Genomic DNA, 25,432 nt, shown 5'->3' on the forward strand with positions numbered 1-25,432 from the left:
ACGGGGCCTTTGCTGCGGGGAGCCCATCTGCTGACTTGAACTCCCCGTGCCTCCAGATCAAACTAAAAGCAGTGAAACCGGGGAGAGGGGGCGTTTGGGGCCGTGAAACGCTGCATGACGGGACAGATAAAACTTGCCAGTGCCCAGCCCACAAAGCAGAGCCTCAATCAGCCTCGACTCAACATGAAGACTGACACCCGGTGTATTGCAAAGCACGGGGTTGGGGGCGGGTGGTTCCATCACGGTGTACGAGCAATTTGTGCTTTCCCACAGCTGCTCAGGACTATATGGGTCTTTAGGGGGTGCTATATAAGGAATTTGGATCCCGATCCCCCTATTAGCCACTTTTTATCTCCCCCCCCACAATTGCGCTCTGGCTGGGGAGGTCTGGACACCCGGTTCCACTCATGGTTAGGCCCCGCTCAAGGAGCCGGCAATAGATACTGTGACTTACTGGCACACAATCCAGCTGCACTCACTGGGTGAGGTGTAGTTGTACTGAATGGTGGCAAGATTAGTTAGCGCGGTTTGGCAGAGCTGCGATTGTGAAATGATGGCATGTGGGGGACCGTGCCCCTCAGGGAAAGGGGCGGTGAGCCCCTCTCCCTGACCTCCATGTGCATGAGCAAAAGAAAGAGGGGCAGGCATCCCTTGAGAGATGCAGTGCGCCTCACTGCAGCACCGTGACGGCGAGGTTGTGTCAGTAGCAGGGTGGAGGGGATTGTCAGCAGTTACAGGGAGATGAGTGTGGTCTGTGGGTGTTGTGAAAGGTCAGTGAGAGCAGAGTGTGAGAGGGCACCATGAAGGGGCTGTACAAGGAAGCAGATGCAGGGGTCTCCCAGGAGCAGGCTACGTGTCTAGGTGGAGGGCTGGTGCAGGTAACTACGAGAGCAGAGTGTGAGCACGCTTCTGTGCACGCTGGGGCACAAGGCACAGTCCAGTCGTGCAGGCTGCACTTTTGCTCTGTATTCCCTGCTGTTCACAAGGTGGAGTTTGCTGCACCTGACATCCTGGAAGGCCCAAGAAACCCCCAGGCGACCTTCACTCTGGGGCAACCACTCCTTCTGCCACTTGTGCAGCAGCCTCATGACCGTCTGCGCGGCAGGGAGGAATCGTCTCCACTGCACAGGCAGGGCGACTGCGGCACAGAGTCAGGTCACCCAATGACCGAGCTGGGAAAAGAACCCAGGAGTTCTCGACCCAGGCTCTAGCCATTACAGCACTGCAGCCCCTTTTCCCCCAGCTCCCTGCAGAGCCAGCCAGAGTGCAGCCTGCCAGCCGGAAAGAAACCGTTAAACTAACGTTCTGACACACCAATCACAACACAACGGCCCAGATCCCGAAGGGAGGGGAAGTTCTGCTGACTCCTGCTGTTTCCACAGCCTGCGCCTTTCCTAGGGGGGTTCTTTCACTTGCTGATGGGAGGGAGGTCCCGGAGAAAGAGCAAGGAGATGAAAACACCCTGCACATAAGCACCAGAACTGGAGCCCGTGATGCAGAATCCACCTCCCTCTGCAAATGGCTTTCACTATGGTTTCCTTCCATGAATTATTAAGAGGGATGATTTATTTAAAGGAGCAGCCGTTGCTCCTTGATGCATGCAGCTCTTGGCAAAGCAACTCCGGTGGGGCCAGAGCACCATGCCAGCGTTTGTGACCGTAACATGAATATCCATGATGTGGCTGCAAAGGCCCAGGCTGGCGCAGGATATTAGGGCATACCAGAAGGCAAGAGGGAAAGATGGATGGTGGCGGGAATAGCAGGAGAGAGAAAAGCCAAGGAGCAGCAGGGCTGATCTCCAGTATGTGGCACCTGCCTTCGGCGCCACCAGGGTGCTAGGGCTTGAAAAGCCATGGTGCCCTTTATTTCCCAAAGCAGTGAGATCGGTTCGAGACTCCATGCCTCTTTTGGCCCAAAGACTCAGTGCTGTAACTGTCCTGTTCCACCTTCCCGCAGCAGTCGCAAAACATCTTCAGGTCCCCTTCTTTGCTGGAGGGCTGAGATTTTAGCTCTGATTTTGAGTCACAGGTTTGAGCTGCAAAGACAACTGCCCCTCAAGACTGCATGGATCGGCCTCTGCATCCAAGTCACCTCCGCTGGCTGGACTGTCACAGCCAAGGCTCTCTGTCCATTGGCTCGGCAGAGCTGAGGCAGCTATGGGAGAGGGAGCCAGAGGGTATGTCTGCACTACCCCCCGTGGCTGGTCAGTACCAGCTGACTCAGGCTCAGGGGCTGTTTAATTGCAGTGTGGAGGTTTGGGTTCTGGGACCCTCCCACCCTGCAGGGTCCTAGAGCCCAGATGCCAACTCAAGCTCAAACATCTACTGCCCCTTCAATGAAACAGCCCCTTAGCCTGAGTCAGCTGGCACGGGCCAGCCGCAGGTGTCCAATTGCAGCATAGACATACCCAGTCTGTTCTGCCGCGTGCATCATCAGCCAAGAGTACATTAAGTTCGACTGCAGAATCTTTATTAGCAGTGCTGACATCACAGGCAGACAGAACCCAGCCGGGGCTCTCAGCTCCTGGGTGGAGTTTGCAGCATCAGCATTAGAGAACAGGAGGGTAAAAAGCCTGGTGCTTCATCCACCCACCTCTGTGTTAGTCCAGTTTCATGCCGGTGTAACTCCTGCTTTTACTGAGGTTTTGTGGGTGTAAACCCTGAGTAACAGAGTGGAGAATCAGGCCTTTAGTGTATAAACTGAGCAGATCTGGAGTCACAGAGACAAACATGGGATTCCTGAATTCCAGCTTTACAGCCACTTACCTTGCTATGACCACACTTTAAAAAGGTGTAAACCTAGTTGTTCCTTAAGCCACCATTCTCTCCATTATAAATACTATTTCCTAGCAGGATTGTTCTCCTCATTATAGTCTTTCTCTCTCTACTACAACTGGGAATTGGTCTCAGCTACACCAAAATAAGCCGTTCTTCAGCTGATATTAAGTGTTCACCCAGGGGCTAGCTCCAGTTTTAAACCCTAGTTCAGTTACACTGATGCAACCTTCCCACGTAGACAAGGCCTCGCTATTAGGGGCATGAGGAATGGCACTAAGTGATGTTCTTGAAGGTCCTGATCCTGTCAGGCTATGAGCATTGTCAGCTTCCCTGGACTCCAACAGGAACTGAAAGCGCTCAGGTCCCTGCAAGGCTAGGCCCAGAATGACAGAGAAGGTGAAAGTTTATTTGCAATGCCTGGGCTGTAACAGGCCTTCATTCTGGCCACTCGGCTGGCTGGCTTCCCAAGTGGCCCTTCTCCTCCCTCTTCTGACATACACTCACTTTAACAGACAATGTGCCTTGTAAAAGGAGCCCCTCCACTCCCCGCTGGCTGCCAGGTAAGTGACTGTTGCTATGTCAGAGTGATGAACACATGATCCCAAAAGCACGCTACTGACACAGAACCCTCCCACACATGCATTTCCAATCCGCTTCACAGTCCAGCTTCAAGGGACACAGAGATGGCTACATCAAAAGTCCAGCCTGTCCCCTGAACATCTCACCAGCACTAGCAAACAGGAGGCTACAGAAACCATATTGCCTGAGCCAGGCGGGAGAGGCAGCTGGCTGGCACCATTCAGGGGCAGAGGTACTTGAGAAAACCACTAGTGGCATCGAAGAAGGGAAAAAACCAGGGTGCTTCCTGATCCCCTGAGCCTGGTGTGAGCAGATCTCCTGCTCTTGCTCTCTGACCCACAGTCGTTGCAGGTCACCACCTACGGAAACGGTGATATTTTTCCGAGTCTGAAGTGCTCCGCGGGCTCAGCAATTTCTGCCACAGCCCCGCTGGGAGCCATTCGCACCCGCTGCTCACCGACTTCAGTGACAGCTGGACATAAACTCCCCTTGTTTGGTGGGCAGGGTAAGGAACAGCTCTTGTCCTTGGCCTGCTGCTGTCTGAGGCCATTTCCCCAAAGTGCTCTATCACATTCAAACAGTCTGTCCTTCCCTTGAGGCCCCGAATACTCAGCTCCTGCCTGCATCTCTGACATCTCCTCTGCTCCGCCAAGGATCTCAGCCGCAACAGCTCTTCTGTCTCCTCCTCCATCCCGTTCCCCAGGCTGCCCAGCATGGTTGGAGAACTCTCCCAGAATCTGCCAGGCAGACCAACCCTCCGGCCTCACCCAACCCTCCTTTCTGCTGCAAAGAGTTCAAGGAACCAGCTAGTTACAACACAAAACTTAAAAAATCCATGTTCGCTTCATAGCCTGCACAAACCAAGCCTCAGACTGAGCTTGTCTCTGCCATTCCAGCAAACCCTTCCCCACCCCTTTACTGCGCCATCACCTCTGGTTGCTGCATTCGTTACATGTACATTTGCAGTTGTAAAGCTCCTGTGGGCGGGAAGCGGGTCACACTGCCTGCCCTGCATGGCTCCTAGCACACACGACATCAGTTCCGTCCGCACACTGGCCCAAGACACAACCCATTAGCGCAGCCACTTTGGACACACACTTTGAATGAGCAGCCAGTGCCTTTATATTCAGCATAGGCTAGAAACAGTCTCTTGATTCTCACTTGGACTGTCTGCGATTGAAGCAGAGGGTGTGTTAGCTTGGGGTGCTTTTCTTGTCCTCTGAGCATTTTGTCTGTTCTGGTCAGCCCATCAGCACAAGCATTTCCTTGTTCGAGGCATTTGAGTTGTCAATGTGCATGGGGGCGTGTCTCAAACAGATAGCTAAGGGTTAATGTCTCTTTCACCTGTAAAGGGTTAACAAACAGTGACCTGCAACACCTGACCACAGGACCAATCAGGAGACAAGATACTTTCAAATCTGGGTGGAGGGAAGCCTTTGTTTGTAGTTTTGGGTTTTGCTTTGTTCTCTCTAGGCTCTGAGAGTGACCAGGCATACCTACAGGCTCTCTAATCTTCTGTTCCAATTTTGTAAGTACAAAAGTAGAAAGATAGTTTAGTCTTCTTAATTGTTTTTCTGTATTTGCAACTGTGTATCTGGCTGGTAGAGTTTTACTGTGTATTTGGGTGAAAATATTCTAAATTGTATTTCTGCTGGAGAAAGCTTTCTTTCTATTGTCTATAAGCTGAAAGACCCTGTAACTTTTTACCATCTAAATTGCAGAGATAGACCTTTTATTTTTTCTTTCTTTTTATTATAAGTTTTGCTTTTAAGACCTTTCTGATTTTTCCCCTTGTTGAGGCTCAAGGGAATTGAGTCTGTACTTAACAGGGAAGGAGAAGGGAGGGGGAGAAAAAGGGGGGGACCCACCTGATTTCCCTGGGTTGTGATTCAAAAAGCTTGAATCACGGTGATCTGCTAGTGTATCCAGGGCGGGAAAGATCTGGGAGGAAGAAAGGAGAAGGGGGAATCCCTTTGTTTAGATTCACGGAGCTTGAATCTGTATATTTCTCCAGGAGCCCAGGGAGGGAACACCTGGAGGGGAGGAGGGGGAAGGGAAATGGTTTATTCCCCTTTGTTGTGAGACTCAAGGAATTTGGGTCTTGGGACCCCCAGGGAAGGTTTTGGGGGAGACCAGAGTCTATCAGGCGCTCTACTCTAAGTCCTGATTGGTGGAAGCAGTACAGGATTTAAGCTGGTAATTAAGCTTAGGGGAATTCATGCTAGTACCCATATTCTGGACGCTAAGGTCCAGATTTGGGAATTATACTATGACAGGGGTCTATTACTGTGCTCTAATACAGTGGTTCTCAACCAGGGATACGCGTACCGCTGGGGGTATGCAGAGGTCTTCCAGGCAGGGATTTGGAGCAATCAAATTTTTGAATTGTTCCGCTCCCGCTCCGCTCCAGCTCCAGGCAAAAACCTACTGGTCGTCCATGCTCCAGCTCCGGGCTCCGCTCCAAAGCCCTGCTTCCAGGGAGTATATCAACTCATCTAGATATTTGCCTAGGTTTACAACAGGCTACCTAAAAAGCACTAGCAAAGTCAGTACAAACTAAAATTGCATACAGACAATGACTTGTTTATACTGCTCTATATACGATACACTGAAATGCAAGTACAATAGTTATATTCCAATTGATTCATTTTATAATTATATGGTAAATATAAGAAAGTCAGCAATTGTTCAGTGATACTGTGCTGTGACACTTTTTTGTATTTTTATGTTTGATTTTGTAAGCAGGTAGTTTTCCAGTGAGGTGAAACCTGGGGGTACGCAGGACAAATCAGACTCCTGACAGGGGTACAATAATCTGGAAAGGTTGAGAGCCACTGCACTAATCTACATCTTAACCCCAACCCTCTTCTCTAATCCCCTCCAAGCCACTCACTCCCGTACCTGGCCATTTGCACTGTCAGAATTATGCTCAGTGCGCTGAGCTCTCTGCAAAGTCAGGTCAGATTCTAGCAGCAGTTTCTGGGAAGCATCATTTATCTGAAATCCTGTGACAAGCACGTCCCTGGCATGGTCCTGTTTACCCTCCCTGCGCTCACAAGCGTCAGGGTATTCTCACAAACTCACGGCAAGCGCCTCTGTCGTCTCCCTGCGGTTTGGGTTCCAGCGACGCAGGAGCTCATGATTTATGTTCAATTTGGGGACAAAACATTCCTCTGCCTTCTCCATTAATAGTTCATCATCAGTCTTGTCACGGTCACTGTCTTATAAAGGAGGATTAAAATCCGTCCCGCCTTCCTTCCCAGGGCACAAGAGAACAAACCCACCTCCCTGTTCTCCTCAGTCAGCTCTGCACCTATCCTGTTGGCAAGAAGCCCCGGTTCAAACAAGGCCAATCACCTGAATGGCTCAAATCAAGGGCCAGGATTTCTTCTTTAAGGTGCCACAAACTGGGCACCAGAAAAATTGAGGGATCCAAGATCAATGGTCACATCTGAACAATCCCAAAAAATGCCTCTGGTCATTACATTATTCAACCCCACCCTGATCTCCTGCCCTTGTTCCCTATTAGGCAAAGTCTACATCCAAACCATGGAGAACACAAACCAGAGGCACACACTCTACTTGATTTAAGGACAAGTAACTCATTGCTTTTGTGTAAGAGCCTGTGTCTAGACCCTCTCGGAAAACAATCCTCACAATGACAGGTTTCAGAGTAGCAGCCGTGTTAGTCTGAATCCCCAAAAAGAACAGGAGTACTTGTGGCAACTTAGAGACTAACAAATTTATTTCAGCATAAACTTTCGTGGGCTACAGCTCGCTTCTTCAGATGCATAGACTGGAACACACAGCAAGAAGATATTTATACATACAGAGAACATGAAAAGGTGGAAGTAACCTTACCAACTGGAAGAGTCCAATCAATTGAGATGAGCTATCGTCAGCGAGAGAAAAAAAACAACGTTTGAAGTGATAATCGAGATGACCCATAGAAGGTGTGAGGAGAACTTAACATGGGGAAACAGATTCAATTAGTGTAATGACCCAACCATTCCCAGTCTCTGTTTAAACCTAAGTTAATTGTATCTAATTTGCATATTCTCTGTATGTATGTATCTTCTGTCTGTGTGTCCCACTCTATGCATCCGAAAAAGTGAGCTTTAGCCCATGAAAGCTTTTGCTGAAATAAATTTGTTAGTTTCTAAGGTGCCACAGGTATTCCAATCCTCACAATGATTCGCATAGTAATGCCGGGTTCCCCTCCATTCCCTGGGGCGTTACCACACAGTTTAGATGCAGGGAAGAGATGCTAGTCAAGAAGGATGGGAAAAAATGGTGGAAAAATTCCCCCCTTTCCCAAGCCTCTCACCCATAGGGGCCAACTCCAGGGGTATTCTGGGGCTCACACACCCACAGAAAAAAAAAAAGGGGGGGTGCTCAGCACCCACCAGACACAGCGGTTTGGCAGCTGGTGAGAAGCGCTTCGGGGAGAGCAGAGAGCAAGCGAGAGGGCTTCAGGGGAGGGGGAGGAGCAGAGATGGGAAGAGGCAGAACAAGGGAGGGGCCTTGGGGGAAGAAGCAGAATGGGGATGGGACCGCGGGGCAGAGCAGGGCTGAAGCAGCCACCAGGAAAAATAAAAGTCATTGCCTGAGCTCTCACCCTTAAAATTAAAGTAATTAACCACTGAAACATTGTATCAAGGGTCATGGTGGAGTCTCCATCATTGGCAATTTTTCAATCAAGATAGGATGTTTTCCTAAAAGATCTGCTCTAGAAATTATCCAGGCGCAGTTCCCTGGCCTGTGTTGTACAGGAGCTCAGACGAGCTGATCAGAGTGGTTCCTTCTGGCCTTGGAAACTGTGAATCTTAAAAATACATTCATGACTGTCTGCTGGGAAACCCAGAAATGCCAGTTTTCATAACATTGTGAAGTGCCCATTTTCTGATTCACTGAAAAATTAATTCACATTCAAAAACGTTTTTGGAAGTTTCTGGGGGGTTATTTTTGCCTAAAAATAGGACAATCCAAGTGAGACCCACCATGGAATTGTGCAGATTTTCCTAGTATCTGCTACTAACTCGACATCACTGTGATCCGAAGGAAAACCAAGAACCAACATAAGCACAGATGCCAGAAAGACCAATAAAGTTATCAAGGCAGAGGAAAATAGAGCAGTGAGAAATAAAACATTTTCTAGAGAGCATCTACAAAGCACTTTACAGCCACTGAGCCTCACCAACCTTTCCTCCTCCACCATGCAGAGAGCAAATATTATCACCATTTTGCAGCTCAGAGAGGTTAAGTGACTGCCCCAAGGGTACACAGCAAGTATGTATCAGAGACAGGATTTGAACCCAGAATTCCTGCCCCTGGGTTGTAGGATTTAACCATTAAACCAGTGCTCTCTATGGCTTATCACCGGCTTTTTTTTTGACTGGGATGCTGCAAAAAGGGGCTGTTGAGAATGTAACTATTTACGTAAGGATTTAATGCACTAGGCCACCAAGCGGAAAGGAGAATTCCGTTATTATTTTAAGCCCAGCTCAGTCCCCGTAACCCTCCAAGTTAGTAATAATGGCATGCTACAATAATTAAGATACTAAGTGCCTCCAAGAGCAGCAGACACCGATGCAGGTGATGTTTGTCAGAAAAGAAGAGAGAGAGTTAAACCTGAAGACTGGAGGCACAGATGAACCCAATAATATGTCCAGTAGGGGAAAACTTTCAACACTGTACATGGGTAATGAATTCCCACTCACAGTGACTAACGACTGCTAGGGAACTGTGGCAGTGGGGTCTTGGGATTTTAGCAGAGAACCAGTGCTGCTGGTAGCCAGATGAGCAACACATCTCCAGGGGCAGGTTTCTAGGCTCCATTTACCTTGGGTGTAAAGCAGAACAAAAGAAACAGGTCCCCCTCCGGTAAGGAAAGCAGGTTTTCTGGGGAATTCGTGACCAACCATAACAGGAGTAGGGAGCGTACATTTACCAGCCAGATGAAATGCAGCACCCTTGAAAAATCAGACACACTGTCAAAAATGACAGCTGGGTATAATCCACTCATGGGCAAGATGGATGGTTGGGGGAGCTAGTAAAGGCCTTTTACCTGGAGGCCACCAGGTCAAACGCAGCCCAGGATGAAGACCAATGGAAGACGGCTGTTCAGTGCCTTGTGCGCATTGGCAGAGGTGTGCGCACCCAGGCCTAGAATGCAGGCATGGCCCAATGGGCATTGCTGAGTGGGAGACGATGCCCTTACGCCATGGCTGGCTCTAATAGCAGGATGAGTCGTTAACTTCTCATGCGTGCCACATTCATCCAGCTCATGAAAACTCATCACTGGTCTGTCTCTCCCATTCGTTCCCCCACTTTGGGCTGAGAGCCCCTTCCTGATCCTGCTAGGCTGCTACCCTCTGCGCAGACCATGCCCACGCAACAAACTTGAGTCTCCCCAACTTCCCGGCAACATGAACAAAAGAGAACGGAGAACACTCTGAAGCCTCTCGGGGCTGAACAAGGCCGTCCATCCAGCTTTTTGCCAGAATGGCCGCTCTTTTACAGGGGTAGGTTGTTGGCCTTTCGCTCAAACCCCAACCTGGAGTCCAGCAGGTTGCTTTGCATCTGGTCCCTGTCCTCGGAGCTGTCTGGGTTGGCTGGCCCTACCAGCCGTCAGAACACCTCCTGGCATGGCTCTGAGGATCACTGGAGAGCATAAGCCTTCCTGGAGCAGTCCCAAGGGAAGGGAACAGGAGACAGTGGCCTGTAAAACAATCTAGATAAGCTCTGCAGGAGTTTCGAGATGCATTAGCTTCACCGTTTAATCCTGCAGCCTGGCCCCACACCCTGCCCTGCATATTGCCATTCATGTTCAAGGGAGCTATTCACGTGAGTAGAGTTACTTATGTGCACAGGAGCCTGTAGGATCGAACTCCAATTGGAAGCACCTGTCTTCATGCTGGCTGTGCACTGATATTTTACTGTTGACTCTACTCAAACAACAGTAATTCTCCTGCTTGCTGACAGAATTAGCAAGGGAATCTCTCGCTGTGTCTGTGCAGCATCAGGACCTTGGAGGTTAGCTGAGCTGCTGTCATTTGGTCCATTTCTTTCTTTCCTTTCTGCAGCGGATTTGACTTGGATTCCTTTAGCATGTGGATTAGTTTTTCTTGCTTATGATAGTCTCTCTACTAGAGGATCAGCAAATGCATTTGAAGGCTGCAGGCAAAGGAAAAAACGGAGTTGGAATCCAACTCTCCCTCCCCCAAACCAGCTCATTCCACTGCCAAAAGGTCCACAGGAAACAGACAATGTGTGATCTGGAGTTTATAATAATGCATCAGATTAGGTCCTGTTTCCTTCTTCCTCGATGGATGACAGACCTCCAGCGCAACAAACCCTGGTGTGCCTGAGGATCCCATCCAAGGTGCTCGGCACCATTCCCGATGGACTCTGGCCTGAGGTTAGATGTGCCCAAGTTACAGCATCTTCACTGCAGCCTGTCAATTGCCACCGAGAACGCTCCGGATATGTGCTAATGCAACTGCCATCATTTCACAGAAACAAGTCGTGCTGGAGGAGCCGTTCCTGGATAGGCCACAAAATGGGCCAATTCTGAGGCTGGGGGACACTACCCTCATTTGTTTGGGCCCAGATTTACTAAGGGGAAATAAAATAAAATAAAAATTTAAAATAAAAATGATACACACTGGCCAAAGACCCTGACAGAAACCCGAAATAACTCCCCAGAAATCAATGGTGTTGCCAGATCTTGGGTTGCGTGGGTGTAACCCAGAGGTCAGTTTAGCCTCTAACTCCTGGGATATTCTGAAATTTGTCGGCATCTCATTTGTAGCTACTGGATGATGACCTTGACCAATTCAAAGGGACTAAGAGACAGAGCCCAAAATATTCCAGGGGGCCCAGATCCAAGGTTTGGATTCAGGCCTCTCCAAGGGTTTCAACAAACATTTAGGGCCTGGATCTCTCCCTTGGTTTTGGGGTGGTAAATCTGCCAGCATAGAGAACACAGCTATGCAAGCAGCTCACACCATCTCTGCTCTGCCCAGGGTACAGATCAAGCCATTGCAGTGGGCAAGGCTGGCCAGAGAGGGGCTGGGCCAGGCTGGTAGGGAGGTACGTGGATTCAGCATCTCTCCAGGGTAGCACTCCTCTGCAGTTCCGCCTTGAATTAAAGCTGGTAGAATCCCCCAGGGAGGGATCAGTACTGCCCCCTGCTCTGCCTTGGAGCTGAATTCGGTCTCCATCACAGCTGCTCCCAGAGGGCGAATCTAGCCCTTGATTTTAGTAGGAATGTCCCCTGCATTTGCAAAATGCCCTTGTAATTTCTGGGGCCAAGCAGCCAGCACAGCAGCCAGATTTGGTTCCCAGCACAGTCAATGAGAAGCATCCATCCCCTGAGGATGGCACTTTTGGATGGGACCATGGCACACAGAATTACCCCTCATGCTGATCTGAGATCGGCTCCCAGCAACACCACTTGTAACTAGTGGGATGGACCCTGGAGGAACTAAGAAAGATGATTCCTGCCTGAGTCATCTGGGAAGACGGATAGCCTCGACAGCTAGCGGGGGCGGGGGGGGGGAGAGGAGGGGAAGGGGCTCTGTTCTTTCTTCCTCCCACTCTGCCAGGAGCCACTGCATCTACCACAGCGCTTCAAAGGGGACAACAAAGGGCAGAGTGGCTTAGGTTGGAAACAGGATTTTTAGAAGAGCATAGAAGGAGCCCCAGCCAGCAAAGAATCTCTCCTGAGTCTGTATTAAGAAGATTATTGAAAATTACTATTATTTTTATACTGTAATAGCACCTAGAGACCTCAGCACCAAAGAACTTAACATCTAAGACCCTCACTTCAGGAAAGCACTTTAGTGCATACTCAGATTTAAGCACCTGCTTAAGTATATGCTTCAGTTATGTCCTGAATTAGGCCTAGGTAAATCTTCACATCAACATTTCTGCACATACTTAATTAAGCATCCAAGCAGGACCATCCACTTCAATTGGCTCGCTCAGCTGCTTTAGCACCTAAGCATACGCAGGATCGCGGCCTCGGTGTTGGAATCTAATGTATGTCTCTTGCAATGTTGCAAACCCAAACATAACAACCCTCTGCTGGCGAATGAGGCCGGATGAAGTACAAAGTAAGTTAAAACTGCTGCCTCTCACTTTGTGTTTGTCCAGCACCTAGCACAATAGAACCCTGATCTCAGTTGGGGTCAGCAGGTGCTATTGTAATAAATAATAAAACTGTCAATTGTCTGAATACATTTCACTAACTAATGTTACAGGTGACAGCTCAGCCCACTGTAACAAAGGGAGAGTAAAAAAAACCAATTTTCCCCTCTCCGTTTTCAGTTTGTTTCCACTGGGCATTTGGCAGCACTACTGTATTGTCAGTTTCACTATGTATTGTCAGTTTCACCCTTTTCTTATATGGCCAGACAATTTCTCCTACTGTTTGTGTGGGTCTTTCATGCAGCACCCAAGGACAGGAAGATGGTTGTAAGGAAAAGGGAACTGTGAAAGCACAAGAATTGGCAGAGGCCTTCAGGGACAGGTGTGAAACCTAAAACTACTTGAAAACATTTTTTAAAGTGACTACATCTCAAACTGACAGCACAAACTTTTTGAACAGCACAAACAGCAAGATGTAGAGATGGGAATGACCCAGAAAGCTTGGACCCAGATTAAAATTTCCCTGAAATCCAGGGATGCCGAGGTTCAGAGTTTGCTTTTAATTTACTTTTCACTAGAAGTAGCTTCTTTTCATTCTCATATCTCCTGGGGTACCAGTAACACAAGTAAGATTTCTTGGTTTTTTTTTAAACTAGCAACATATAAAAACCAAAAACTGTAATCACTGAGCAACAGAACAACTGGACAGCATGGAGGGACTGCATGGCATGACAATATATTCCTTCAGTTGTACATAGAACAATCAGCTCATTCTTGTGAAGTGCTTTGAAATCCTAACTGGAAGAGGTTATTGTTTACTCTTTAGCTGGAGCAGTTAGCCAGGGGCTTTGCTGGGTTGTTTACACTGGGAGGAGAAATTGATTATACCAGTCACATATTTCTTTGGTGCAATCCTGTTTATTGACAAAGAAGGTACACAAAGTCCTGTTTCCCTGAACGCAGTAGAAACAGAAAAGCAGACAGCTCCCTTGCTCACTATGTCCAAGCCTGCCTTTCCAGTGAGCCCTGTGCCCCTAGGAGCTTTCCCTCTCATGGCTACTTCTCTGGTGTTTTGCTGGCTTTCTGCAACCCCTAGCCACAAGACGGAGACCTTGTCAAACAATCTCTCAGCCCCTGCATTTGCAATCGCGAACCCCCCTCTGACCACATGGCTTAGTCCTGCTCAGGCTTTGCCATGCAGCCAACTGCCTTGACCAGGAACCTCCTATTGTTTCTAGCCATCATTATGTAAAAGGGCTTAATTGCTCCTTCTCTTTAGTCTAAAAGAAGGGCGCTTAGCACACTCCTAACCAGGTTACGTGATTGTCTAATGACCAAAGACCCACTTGATGGCAGCCACTAACACCTTCCAACGCACTACTATTATTTAAAATGGCCTCAGATAAAAGACTTGCATATCAGAGCAAAAAAGTACAAGTACATTTAATTTCATTTAATGCTGAATGAGCTGAACTGGAAAATTTCATTTGTTTTCCCTAGCAAGAGTGGAAGCCGAAACAATCAGCTTCTGCAGAAGAATCCGAACTGCCATTTAACCAAATGAATGTCTCTAGGACTCAGAGTTATGAAAGTGATCTTCCGAACATAAATCGATGCCCTGCTCTCTGCCAGAGTCAGCAGACAGCCTCTGTCCCTAGGCTTTCCCAAGTTGCAGCAAGGTGAAATTGACAAAACTCAGCTCGGTTTCACGGCAGCACCATTCAGAACCCTGAGGGTACAGCCAAATGATGAGGAATCATGGCAGTTTCACACTGCAGCTGCTGGGGAAAGGTCTATGCAGCAACAGAAGCCGGAGTGATTCTGATGCTGGCAGACCTGTTTCACACCTCTATTACTGTTTCTGTTTCTAACTCCTATGCTAAAAAGCAGCCACTAGCATGAATTGTCATGCACATTTTGATGCAAATCCACTAGTGCTAAGCTCCTAATACAGATGATCCTTTATTGCCTTTATTACTCCTAAATCCTACATGGGGGAAGGGGAAGGAATTGCCAGTCGTCTGGAAAGATTCAGTTGTTTTCTGGGACAAACGTTCCTCCAAAGACCTGAATCAAATTAAACCAGCCTCTTCCAACTTTATCTTTCTTTGCCAGGATATTATCCTTCCCCCTTAAAGCAGCCAAAGGGAAGACCTTCAAATACAAATTTAAAGGAACGGTGGGGAGCAGCCATACAGATGTCTGCATCTGTTTCAGAATGTGGACCAGAGGCCTGCTGTTATCTGTGAGCATGACTCCCATCTCTGAAGATGGGAGGGGGGAAGGAGACCTCAGAAATGAGATTTTTTCAGGGGGGGTGAGGTGGTAAGACACCTTGGATCCAAAGAGACAAGCAACCAGTGGGTTAAATGCAAATCATTTGTTCCTCGTGAGTTAACTGTCCTAGGGAAACATACAAACAAATAAGCCACTGTGTCCTTTTTATTCATTATGCTATATTCACAGCTGAGTGGCCATGTCTGCTCAGTGCACAGCAGCAGTGGGGAAGCCGAATAAAATGCTAGATTGCATTTGGAGAGAGAACAACATGGAAATGTATTTCAGTGCCCTGGGGTAACTGCAGGGCCCACTCACAACTTGAATAGCACGGCCTGCGTGGGCCCCACTCATCTCAGTGAGGGCAGAGAGAAAGCTCCTTTAAAAGGGATTAGGGTTAGGCAAGTGTGATACCCACCCAGAGCAAGGGAACGCCATGATATGGTATGTCTCTTAGGCCAGGTCTACATTACAGACCTATATCGGTACAGGTACATCGCTCAGGGGTGTGAAAAATCCATCCCCCTGCGTGACACAGTTATAGTGACTTAGCCCCAATCCCCACTCCCCGGATAGACAGGGCAGTCATCAGGAGAGCTTCTCCCATCCACATAGCTACCGCCTCTCAGGGAGGTGGGTTACCAAGCCAATGGGAGAAGCTCTCCTATCAGTGTAGGAGCATCTCCACTAAAGCGCTCCAGCAGTGCAGCTGCATCGCTGCCACGCTGGATGCGAAGCCAAGCCCTTAGTGCCCACACAGCAGGTTTAGAGTGACAGACTTCAGGCTTCTGAGACCAGACACTCTGGCACCAGAACGTGTAGCCTCTTTGCCTGGAGGACCCTGGGTGCTGCTCTCTGCCTGAGCTGGGGTTCGTGGCACAGGCGAGCTATCACCATTTCTTAACCACAGAGCAGAGGGGCCATCTTGACTAGGGGCAGGCTCATTTTGACACGGTAAGAAAAGCCCTCATGCATGCCATATTTGTTTCTCTAGGCCACCCCTATGCCTGTGGCCTGGGGGAAGAGGGAGAGACCCTCCCTATGTCAAAATATCCTTTAGCCTAGTGGAAGGTGCATTGAGCTGGAAGCCAGGATACCATGAATTCAGGTCTCACCAGCTCCACTCACTGCTGTTCATATTTACCTGCACTTCACCTTCCTTCGCACCTTCTACATCCACCTTAAGAAGCAGTCGATTATCAGCCACCTCATGTCAATAATAAGGGAACTGAAATGTTACACAAGTTCATTTTAATGACCAGGCCCTGATAACGGCAGCCCCTACTCACAGCCACTACTCTTGCTCAGAAAGAAGCTGCCAAATATATGTGCTTGGTTGTGTCATCTGAAACCACTGGTCTAGTCACAGAACCGCGCTACTTTCCCAAAGCCAGGAAAAGAAGCCAGCCTTCCTGACTCCCCCTCTCTAACCACTAGAGTACACTCCCCCTCCAGAACTGAGGATACCACCCGAGTCCTAACTGACCACTGTACTGCTGTCTAGCAAATAGCTGTGTAACTCACTGGCAAAGCTCTATGACGCGCCTGGCCTCCACAGTAATCACTTATGAGTAAGAGCCCCAGCTGGTATGGATCAGCTCTACTGAAGCCAATGGAGCTAAGTCGACTGACTGCAGCTATGGATCTAGTCCACTACTTCTGTACCGACTTTGGTCTGAAAAGATCCTAGAGCAGATTACAAATTATGTACATGCTACTAATATGCAGCATCTCTGGGGTGACGCAGAATAACAATGAGGGGAAAGGGAAAAAACCCAGCTATTACAAACCACATGATGGGATCGTTACAGACAACTGAAAGCACTTGACTTATTTGGGAGACACAATCCATAGAGAAAGAAGGTTGTTACCTTGCGACAAGCTGTTTGCTGTGGGAGGGGCTGGTAAATTTCAGTCCCGATATCGCCAAAGCCCTCCTACAACAGACACGAACTGGCAACCTCAGCACTGAGACCTGGGACTAGATGGATGAACAGCTCTCCCTTCAGCTCAGCCATTCCTCCAGTTCAGATGCATTGTAGGAAGCATGCCCAGCTGCAACCTACACTGGACCTGTTTGAGGACATCATCTCTTCAGGAAGATCCAGGGGGTATCTTTACCCAGCACCACATTTCATGATCATTAAACAGAAGTCCCAATCTCCGTCCATTCCTCAGCCTCCACAGTCAACCTTGTTCTGACCACTGCCCAGTCCCTTTCCCCTGCAGCCCACACGTGGCCATGCCAAACCCTGCTTGCTCTCCAAGGCAGCATTCACAAACTGCTTCATGGGTCCGCTTCCGAATGGGCTGCTCCCCAGGTCTGTGCCTCCAGTCACTGCCTCGCATCAGCACCCGGGTCTGCTGCTACCACATGCCCCACCCATCCCACTCCCCTGGAAATCCATGGCAGGACTTGTGGACTGCAAAGGGAGCAGAACCAAGTTGCATGCACACCTCTGGCATGTCTCAATGCCAGGCCTATGGCAAGCAGTTCTCTCGGTGCCCCTGTTTGTTATACGTAATGGCATTAAAAAACTGACAAAATTCAATCCAACCAGAATAGCTGCCTATTTATTTTTAAAATGTGATGGCTCCAATATCAATACACGTGACTAAATAACCTCTGTTTTCCTCGCACTTGAACTCCTGGCCACCCCACAGTATTTTGGCCACGAGCATAGCAGTATTCAATAGAGAATTAGACACCTATTTGAACGCTGAGAACATCCATGCTTGCATTAGACAAGATACCAAAGAGACTGGCTGAGATGTACAAACCCTCATAGGCTTGGAGCATAAGATAACTGTTAAGTGACATGGGGTGGGAAGAAATTTCCTCTGAAGAATCACATATTGGTCACTGTTGGATACAGGATGCGGGCCTGATGTGGATGCAATTCATACATTCCTAGGACAGAAGGCTCTCAGCCAATGATTAAAGCAAGCATCCTGCAGAGCGAGGCTAGGACCAAGCCATCTGTTTCGGGACAGCCAGGACCTCACAGACTCACACTGCAAAAGAGACGGTATAGTGATTTAGCACTGCTGCAGCTGAGGTCACAGAAGTACATGCCTTCAAATCAGCACACGCTTTGTTCGCCAGCTATCTCAGCAAGCCGCCTGGCTTCCAACAGCTGGCTCCATACGTGCAGTATGTTATTGGTCAGTATTCCAGATTCCACAGAGCAAGTGTCTCAGCGGGGTCTGCTCTGCTCACAGTTCAAATCCAGAGGCTGGCACAGTTATAATGGTAAATCCAGTCTTGCCAACTCCTGCGATTTTATCCCCAGCCTTGTGACTGCTGATGCTCTTTGCAAAGTTCCAGTTTCCAGAGCCAGGTGATGATGCGAGAACCTCAACTTCCATTCAAACATCTTCCATTTCTAGCCCTCATGGCTGAGGAGAAAAGCCAGAAACGTGATCCCCAAAGGCTCCAAAACCAGAAGAGAAATACCTCCAAAGTGAGAAACATCTCATGACTTTTCAGGCACTCTCATGATTTTGAGGGCCTGACTCATGATTCCGAAACACTTGGGGTGGGCAGTGCTGAAAACTCCCCCCTCCCCACACCCTACTGAGCATCTGATGCTGCTTGCCATGGTACCTCACTTTCCTTGAGAGCACACCTCAAAACTCACTTCCCACCTCTAGCCCACCTTCACCACAGCCTTCACTCCGGACAGTGCCCCTAATTGCCATCTGCTTACTTGAGAACTACACCAAGCAATAGGCACATGTGACAAGTGCATCATAAGGTCCTTCCCTGTTGTTCCCTGCCAAGCTCTTCAGGCCCTTCCTGTGCAATGTCTAATTTGAGACACGATCCCTTTAATCACATCAATGCCAGTGGATCCTGATGCCCCTGCAGAAACCCATCAACTTCAGGGACCCTTCTGTGCAGAGCTCAGACCTGAGATCATAAGCATCCTGGGGCAGGGATCTTCTCTGCAAAATGTCATACAGTTTTACAGTACAACAGCAATTCAAAGCAGGGCCGATGCAATCCCTAGATGTGCATGGTAAACGTCACAGGAGCCGTTCAGCCCCCCTCCTCCAAAAGCAAAAAGAAATAAAAACAGCATCATTGCAAGTCTGAGCTCACTGGATTTTTCTTGGGATTTCAAACCTTGCATCCAACAGCCCTTGAGTAAACTCCATGTTTTGTTAGGTGCTGTGCACACAACTAACATAAAGGGGCCCCAAGCTCTGACTGGGGCCACTGCTCGGTGTGATCTCGTATCAGAGAAAGTGAGGCACCGATTCAGAAAATCACTTAAGCATGAGCACAAGTTCCATCCTGAATCAGGGCATGTGGCGAGACATCCTCACATCACATCTCAGAGCTGCACAGCAAACAACATAAAAACAACAAAGCTCCGCAAGCTAATGCAAAACAGAGCCGGCACAGAGGCCGGGTAACCAGAGGCTGCCAGGGTCACTCTGTTTGTGGTTGTGAACTGCAGAGATTCAAAGGCAGAGACATGACACCCCAACAGCTTGCTGGGAATGGTGAAGTCCATTCTGGGCAGCTTACATGTGTGACATGAATTGAGCCGATTCACAGGCTTGTTGTTTTCAAGACCAGCACTCCAAAGGTTAGAAAGAGTATGAGATTCTGACAACAAACAGGTTAGAAGCCAAAATACGCTGCCCCGGGGGTGCATTTTCTGGTTATAAAATTCCACGAAATCCACTCAGCCGCCCTCCCTTTCCATTGCCAGCTAAAAGAACTTGTTTAATTAGAGAAAGAAAAGAAAAAAAAACTCTCCCCCCCCGCCCCACTTCTCTCTCTATACCAAGCCACTGCAAAATCTTGGAGAATTATACAACAATAAACTAAACCATGTCTTTGGACACAGTCCCAGATAGCACATCAGATCACGCAGAGTATTCCCCAGGTTCCCAAGCTCCATTCAATCCTAGCAAGCATAACCCTAGGGATGGGCGTAAGACAACCAATCGAGATCCTATCACGGGGTGAGTTGCCCCAGGCATCCCTCGTGCCCCAACTGACTTTGATGGGCTCCCTCTACACAGAGCTCACTGCAGAATCAGGAACAACCCTACCAGCTCCATCCAGGCACCAGCCAACCCGATTCAGCCCAAGATGAGTTCAGTGTCAAAGCCAAAACCTGGAGAAACTGATACGGGGTCCGCGACAATAGTCCAGGAACGACATCCAGTCATCAAAGAAACAGAACAATGTTCATCCCCACAGTGGAGTTTAATTGGCACCACAAAGAGCCTCCTTAATCAATCAGTCCGGGTAGATAGGACTGGGCTGGGCCTGGCCACAACACAGCAGAGCTGATGCTCTATTCCCATCATGACATTCCAGACTCTCCACCTGCCCAAAACCTGGGGGCAAAAACCAAATGGAACCAAAATCAGTGTCTAGCTTGTTTATGCCTTTTATCAGGGGCACCACCTTTGGGGGGATGTCATTAAGGCCCGGATCTGGCCACAGCTGTATGTGCCCACCCCCTGTGGGGAGCCCCACTTCACTGCAGGCTCGGGCCGACTCCAGAGTCCAAAGCAAACTTCATTGGCTGACCAGGTTGTGCACCAGTTACCGCTGGGCTCTTGCTAGCTGCCAGCAGACCTCTCCCTTCCCAGCCTTTCCAACACCTGCTCCAACCTCCTCTCTAGTCACTGCAAACTCCTGCTGCCGCAGACCCCCCCAGGAAGGCCAGGCGAGTGGGAGCCCGGCGAGAGGCTGCCAGCAGAAATCTCACCCACCAGGAAATGCCACAGGGGAATAAAGGATGGGGCATGCCAGTGAATACGCAGGGGCAGCCATCCAGGTGAGGCACATCTGGAAAAATCCACCGCACCAATTCCATCGCCCAAGCCAGCAGGCTCCTAACACAACCCATCAGGCCAAGGAGCAGCCTGACGAGGGACAAGGCACCCACTGCGCAGGGTACCGATGGGCAGCCTGGCTGGGGGGGCGGTGGGAGAGGGGTCCAAGGAATAAGTCGATAACACAGCGAGAGGCCCGGGAGAAGGAGGCTGGAAGCTACATCCAGGTCTGGGAGCTGCGGGGCCACTAGCCCCGCCAGAGAGATTTAGCAAACCCCGGGCAGAGCCGCAAACCAAGCAGGGCGCCCCGATCCCACGGGGAGGGGCGCTGCACGGAGCGGGAGGCAGGAGCCCTGGCTGGGAAGTGACCGGACACACGAGTGGGGGGGTTGCCCAGGCTGGTGCCCCCCCCCCCCAGCAGGACCCCGGTTCGATCCCGCTCCCCGCCGGGCCGGGCCGGGCCGGGCCGCCCCCTACCTGCCCACGGTCTGGTTGGCGAGCTGCCGCATGCGGTTGAATTGCTTCTTCATCTCGGCAGCGAGCCGGCGGCCGGAGCGATCCGAGCAGCCGGGCGGTTACATGGCTCCCGACGGGAGCGCGGCGGCTCGGGCGCTGCGGCGGCGGCGGCGGCGGGCGGAGCGGGCAGCCTGGGGCCGGCAGCGTCTCACCGCCTCCATCCCGGCCCCGCGTGCGGCCGCGCTGCGATGCTCCCGGGCGGCGGCGGCGGCGGCAGCTCCCACCCCCAGCTCAGCGCATCCTGCGGCATGGAGCTGGCGCGGCTCCGCGCCCCTCCTGCTCCCACCTTCGCTTCGCCCCTGCAGGCTGCTGGGCGCCTCGCCGGGTGAATGGCGGCAGCTACTGCGGCTGCTCGCCTGGCCCGGCTCGGCTCGGCCCGGCCCGGCCCGGCCCGGGGGCTCTGGGAGATGTAGTTCCTCCCCCACTCGCCTGCGGGTTCGGGGGTTCCCACCCCCCGAACCGGCCGCAAGGGGGCGCGCTGCAAAGAGGGGTAATTAGCAATTACCACCCCTCTCTCTGCATCATCGCAGGGACTGCCCAAGCCAGGTGCCCAGCAGACTGGGGAAGGGATCCCTGCCCACAAAGGGCTCTCCTGCTCCCCCCAGGGCAAGTACTGTCCAGCATCCCCCCCCCCCAGCCTCTGAAAGCCCTCCAGCTGCGTGGGACAGGGACCCAACGCCCAGAGAGCAGCAGGCTGGGCCTGGGGAATGCTCTGCCCCGAGGCAGTGACACAGCCCAGGGACTCCTGGCTAGCTCTTCACTTTCCCTGGTTGGGGAGCAGGAGGGGTTGTGTGCATCCAATTCAAAGGCAAGCCTTTAATGTGTTAAAAGTTGCCAAATTCCCCTTACCTATCTGTGCCCATACATGGCAATCTATTTTATAGACATGTGGGACTGGAAGGGACCTCGAGAGGTCATCTAATTCAGTCCTCTGCACTCAAGGAAGGACTAAATATTATGGAGACCAGCCCCGACAGCTGTTTGTCCAACCTACTCTCAAAAATTCCCAATGATGGAGATTCCACAACCTCCCTAGGCAATTTATTCCAGTGTTTAACCACTCTGACAGGAAGTTTTTCCTAATGTCCAACCTAAACCGCCCTTGCCGCAATTTAAGCCCATTGCTCCTTGTCCTATTCTCAGAGACTAAGGAGAACAATTTTTCTCCCTCCTCTTTATAACACTCTTTTATGTACTTGAAAACTGTTATGTCCCCTCTTGATCTTCTCTCCAGTCGAAACAAACCCAATTTTTTCAACGTTCCCTCACAGGTCATGTTTTCTAGACCTTTAATCTTTTGTTGCTCTTCTCTGGACTTTCTCCAATTTGCCCACGTTTTGGAAATGTGGCACCCAGAACTGGTCACAGGACTCCAGCTGAGGCCTAATCAATGCAGAGTAGAGCAGAAGAATTACTTCTCATGTCTTGCTTACAACATTCTTGCTAATACATCCCAGAATGATGTTTGCTTTTTTTTGCAATAGTGTTACACTGTTCACTCATACGTAGCTTCGGATCCAGTATGACCCCCAGATCCCTTTCCATAGTACTCCTTCCTAGGCAGTCATGTATGTGCACAACTGATTGTTCCTTCCTAAGTGGAGTACTTTGCATTTGCCCTTATTGAATTTCATCCTGCTTACTTTACACCATTTCTCAGTACACAGTCATTGTGTGGCAGGTGATCAGAGCTCAGAGACACCAGCAGAGAGCTTGTCTTGGGCAAGCTGCAGAAAATCACCATCGAGCCCATGATCTCAGGACGGTGCAGCCAGCCAGCATTTCCTCCAGCAAAAATGGTATGAAATGATGGTATGTTTGTGCAAGCCTTCTACAGGGCTGTGAAGGCTGTCCTGAAAACAGCTTAGCATCCTCAGGGGACACATGTATGCGTTTTAACTTGATCCAGTGGCTAGCTGTCTCAGAAGAGCAGGCCTGGTGCTCTGGAACAGCTCCCAATGAAGTTCAGACAGGACCCCTTGTGCGGCACCCCTCAGGGCACACTCTCATTAGGGCAAGCCTTCTTGCCTTCAGCACCTCTTGGGTCTGACCTCAGAGCATTCAGCACCCCTGTTTCATGCCATGAGCTCCCCATAGTGAGTCCATCTAGATGGGACACCTAAGGAAGCATTACATGCCCCAAAGGGCCATGGACCTCAACTTCGCAGTCAGCCGTGACTCCCAGCCAGTGGTGTAAAACAGAAGGGTTTATTAGTTGTCTGGAACACAGTGTAGAGCAGATCTTGTTAGCAAGAAAGTAGAAACATTCAGTAAAGTCCCTCTTGGGGAGACCCAGAGCCTTAGGCTCTCTCCTCGAGTCCCAAACCTGGAGACTGCCCAGCTTCCAGCAGCCCACCCTCAGTCATGCCCAGCTGAACCTCCTCTATCCAAGGCAAACTGGTCACCTTGCCTCCACCTCTCTCTTTGTTCTCCAACTCCTCTAGCTGGCTATTGCAGAGGATGGGCCCTAGCCATTAGCTGCCAGAATACAGAGTGTCAGGCCATGGTCTGGGCCCAGGGAACTAGACAGCAGTCACACCTGTCCTCTAGGGGTCATTGCAACAACTACACACCCTTGTCCCACCACCTAGATACTTGTGCAACACATAGGGGAAACAGAGGCACACACACTATTAATGCAAAACATTAAGAAAATTCCCACTTCATCATACTAGTGCACTGAACTAAGGATCAGGACACTTGGGTTCGAATCACAGCTCTGTCACTTACCTGCTGTGTGACCATGGGCCGATAACTCTGTGTTTCAGTTTCCCCAGCTGTGAAATGAGACCTACCCTCCCTTGGGCTCTGTGGCTGAAAAACATTCTATGACGGGCTGGTATTGTTGTTATCTGTGGGAGTCAAAGCACCTGCAGCCTCTATTGAAATCAATGGGAGTTTTAGGTATTCAGCTATTGTGATGCAGGCTATTGTGTGCACTTAACATATTACAACTGACAGCAGAGCCAAGCCCACTGAATATGTCTTTGTTATATTAGACACTTTAAGAGGTGCAAATCATTTTGAATTTTGCATTTTTTTTTAAATTTTAAATACATTCCACTCACCCCTAGGAAATCAGAAACACAATGCAGTAGCTATTTTGGTTGTCCCCAAATTACCACAATGCATAGTACTCCACCTACTGGCCAGCAAGTGCTATGCACAGGGCTGAGCTAAGGGGGTGAAGGATTCTGATACATAAACAAAGATGCCTGGGCCTCATAACAAACTGGGGAAGGGTTGCTAAATTGTTTCAAAAAACTAATAAACCCCCGGCCATGTTTATCTCAACTCTGTGGAACCCAGGAGAAAAATCAATGTTTGCCTGATGGAAAGAGCCAGGAAATTCCATGCTAAAGGTAAAGCTCTGTCCACAACTCATCTTGCTGAGTTAGCTACTGCAGCCCATCTGATATGTTAACGATCTGTAGGGGGGGCAGTGTGGTGAGTTAAGAATATAGCAGCCCGTTTCAGTGTGAGTTTTTCCTCTCTTTCCTAGGTCTGATTTGAGGACACAGTCAGGCTTGTGGGGGAAGAGGATTTGGAAAAATGGGATCTGCTTTTCTCCTGACATTTGTTTGCAAAATTTTTATGGGGTTTATTTTTTCTCCAAAATATTTATTTCCCGTTCGAGAATCGGTACCAGGAACCCAGTGTTTATGACCATAACAAACCACGGTGTGCAGCCGTGCAGCCATAAACACTACCAAGAAGAAGAACCAGTGTCTTCATGCCAGTTTACAGGCCCAATCCTTCAAGCACCTGCATGGTGAAACCAGCTCCTGTTGACTGTTTAATGAAGTTCTGGGTGCGGCGTGTTTATAGGATCAGGACTTTCACGAGCAACCCTACAATAACTGAGCTGGTGGTGTTTTGGAAAGGAAGCAGCTTTTATCAGTTATTTGCTAGGAAGAGCATGAAATATCGCAAATAGATATTTTCAGTGACTGTAGCACTCAGGGAAAGTAGCAGGCTGGTAGTGGTGGGGAAGGAATAGCATTAACAATGAATAGTACTAATGGGCCTAATTTAGCACCAGTGTATGAGACGCAACCAATTTCGACTGAGTGGCTCTTGTTCATGCCAGAGCTGTGTTAGGCCTAGAAACTGATACCAGCCTAGCACCTTTCATCCTAAGTTGCTTTGCACACAACACTAGCACTGCATGCAGCTTTCACAGGAAGTAAAAGCTACAATCGAGGCCCTGATCCCACCCCAGGATCTGCTAGCTTGGAGCCCTATGACCCCGTGGAGATCCAGCAAGACTTTGCATGAACACAGGGGCGAAGGATAGTGGATCTTGATACAAGACCAAGCCCGAA

At 49.6% G+C, this 25,432-nt stretch overlaps 1 protein-coding gene across 6 annotated transcripts in view; it reads right to left on the bottom strand.

Moving 5' to 3' along the window:
- ARHGAP44 (Rho GTPase activating protein 44) overlaps window positions 1–21,204 on the bottom strand; it is a 173,752-nt gene extending 152,548 nt beyond the window's left edge. For all 6 annotated transcript variants that reach the window (XM_030534516.1, XM_030534518.1, XM_030534515.1 and 3 more), the window contains exon 1: window positions 21,069–21,204. In XM_030534516.1, coding sequence (XP_030390376.1) covers window positions 21,069–21,121 — 53 coding nt within the window. In that variant the 5' untranslated portion in view covers window positions 21,122–21,204. The remainder of the gene's footprint in view (window positions 1–21,068) is intronic.
- Window positions 21,205–25,432: the final 4,228 nt, after the last annotated feature.

This window comes from Gopherus evgoodei, chromosome 15 (genome assembly GCF_007399415.2).
Source record: "Gopherus evgoodei ecotype Sinaloan lineage chromosome 15, rGopEvg1_v1.p, whole genome shotgun sequence".
NCBI classification, from domain to species: domain Eukaryota; kingdom Metazoa; phylum Chordata; order Testudines; family Testudinidae; genus Gopherus; species Gopherus evgoodei.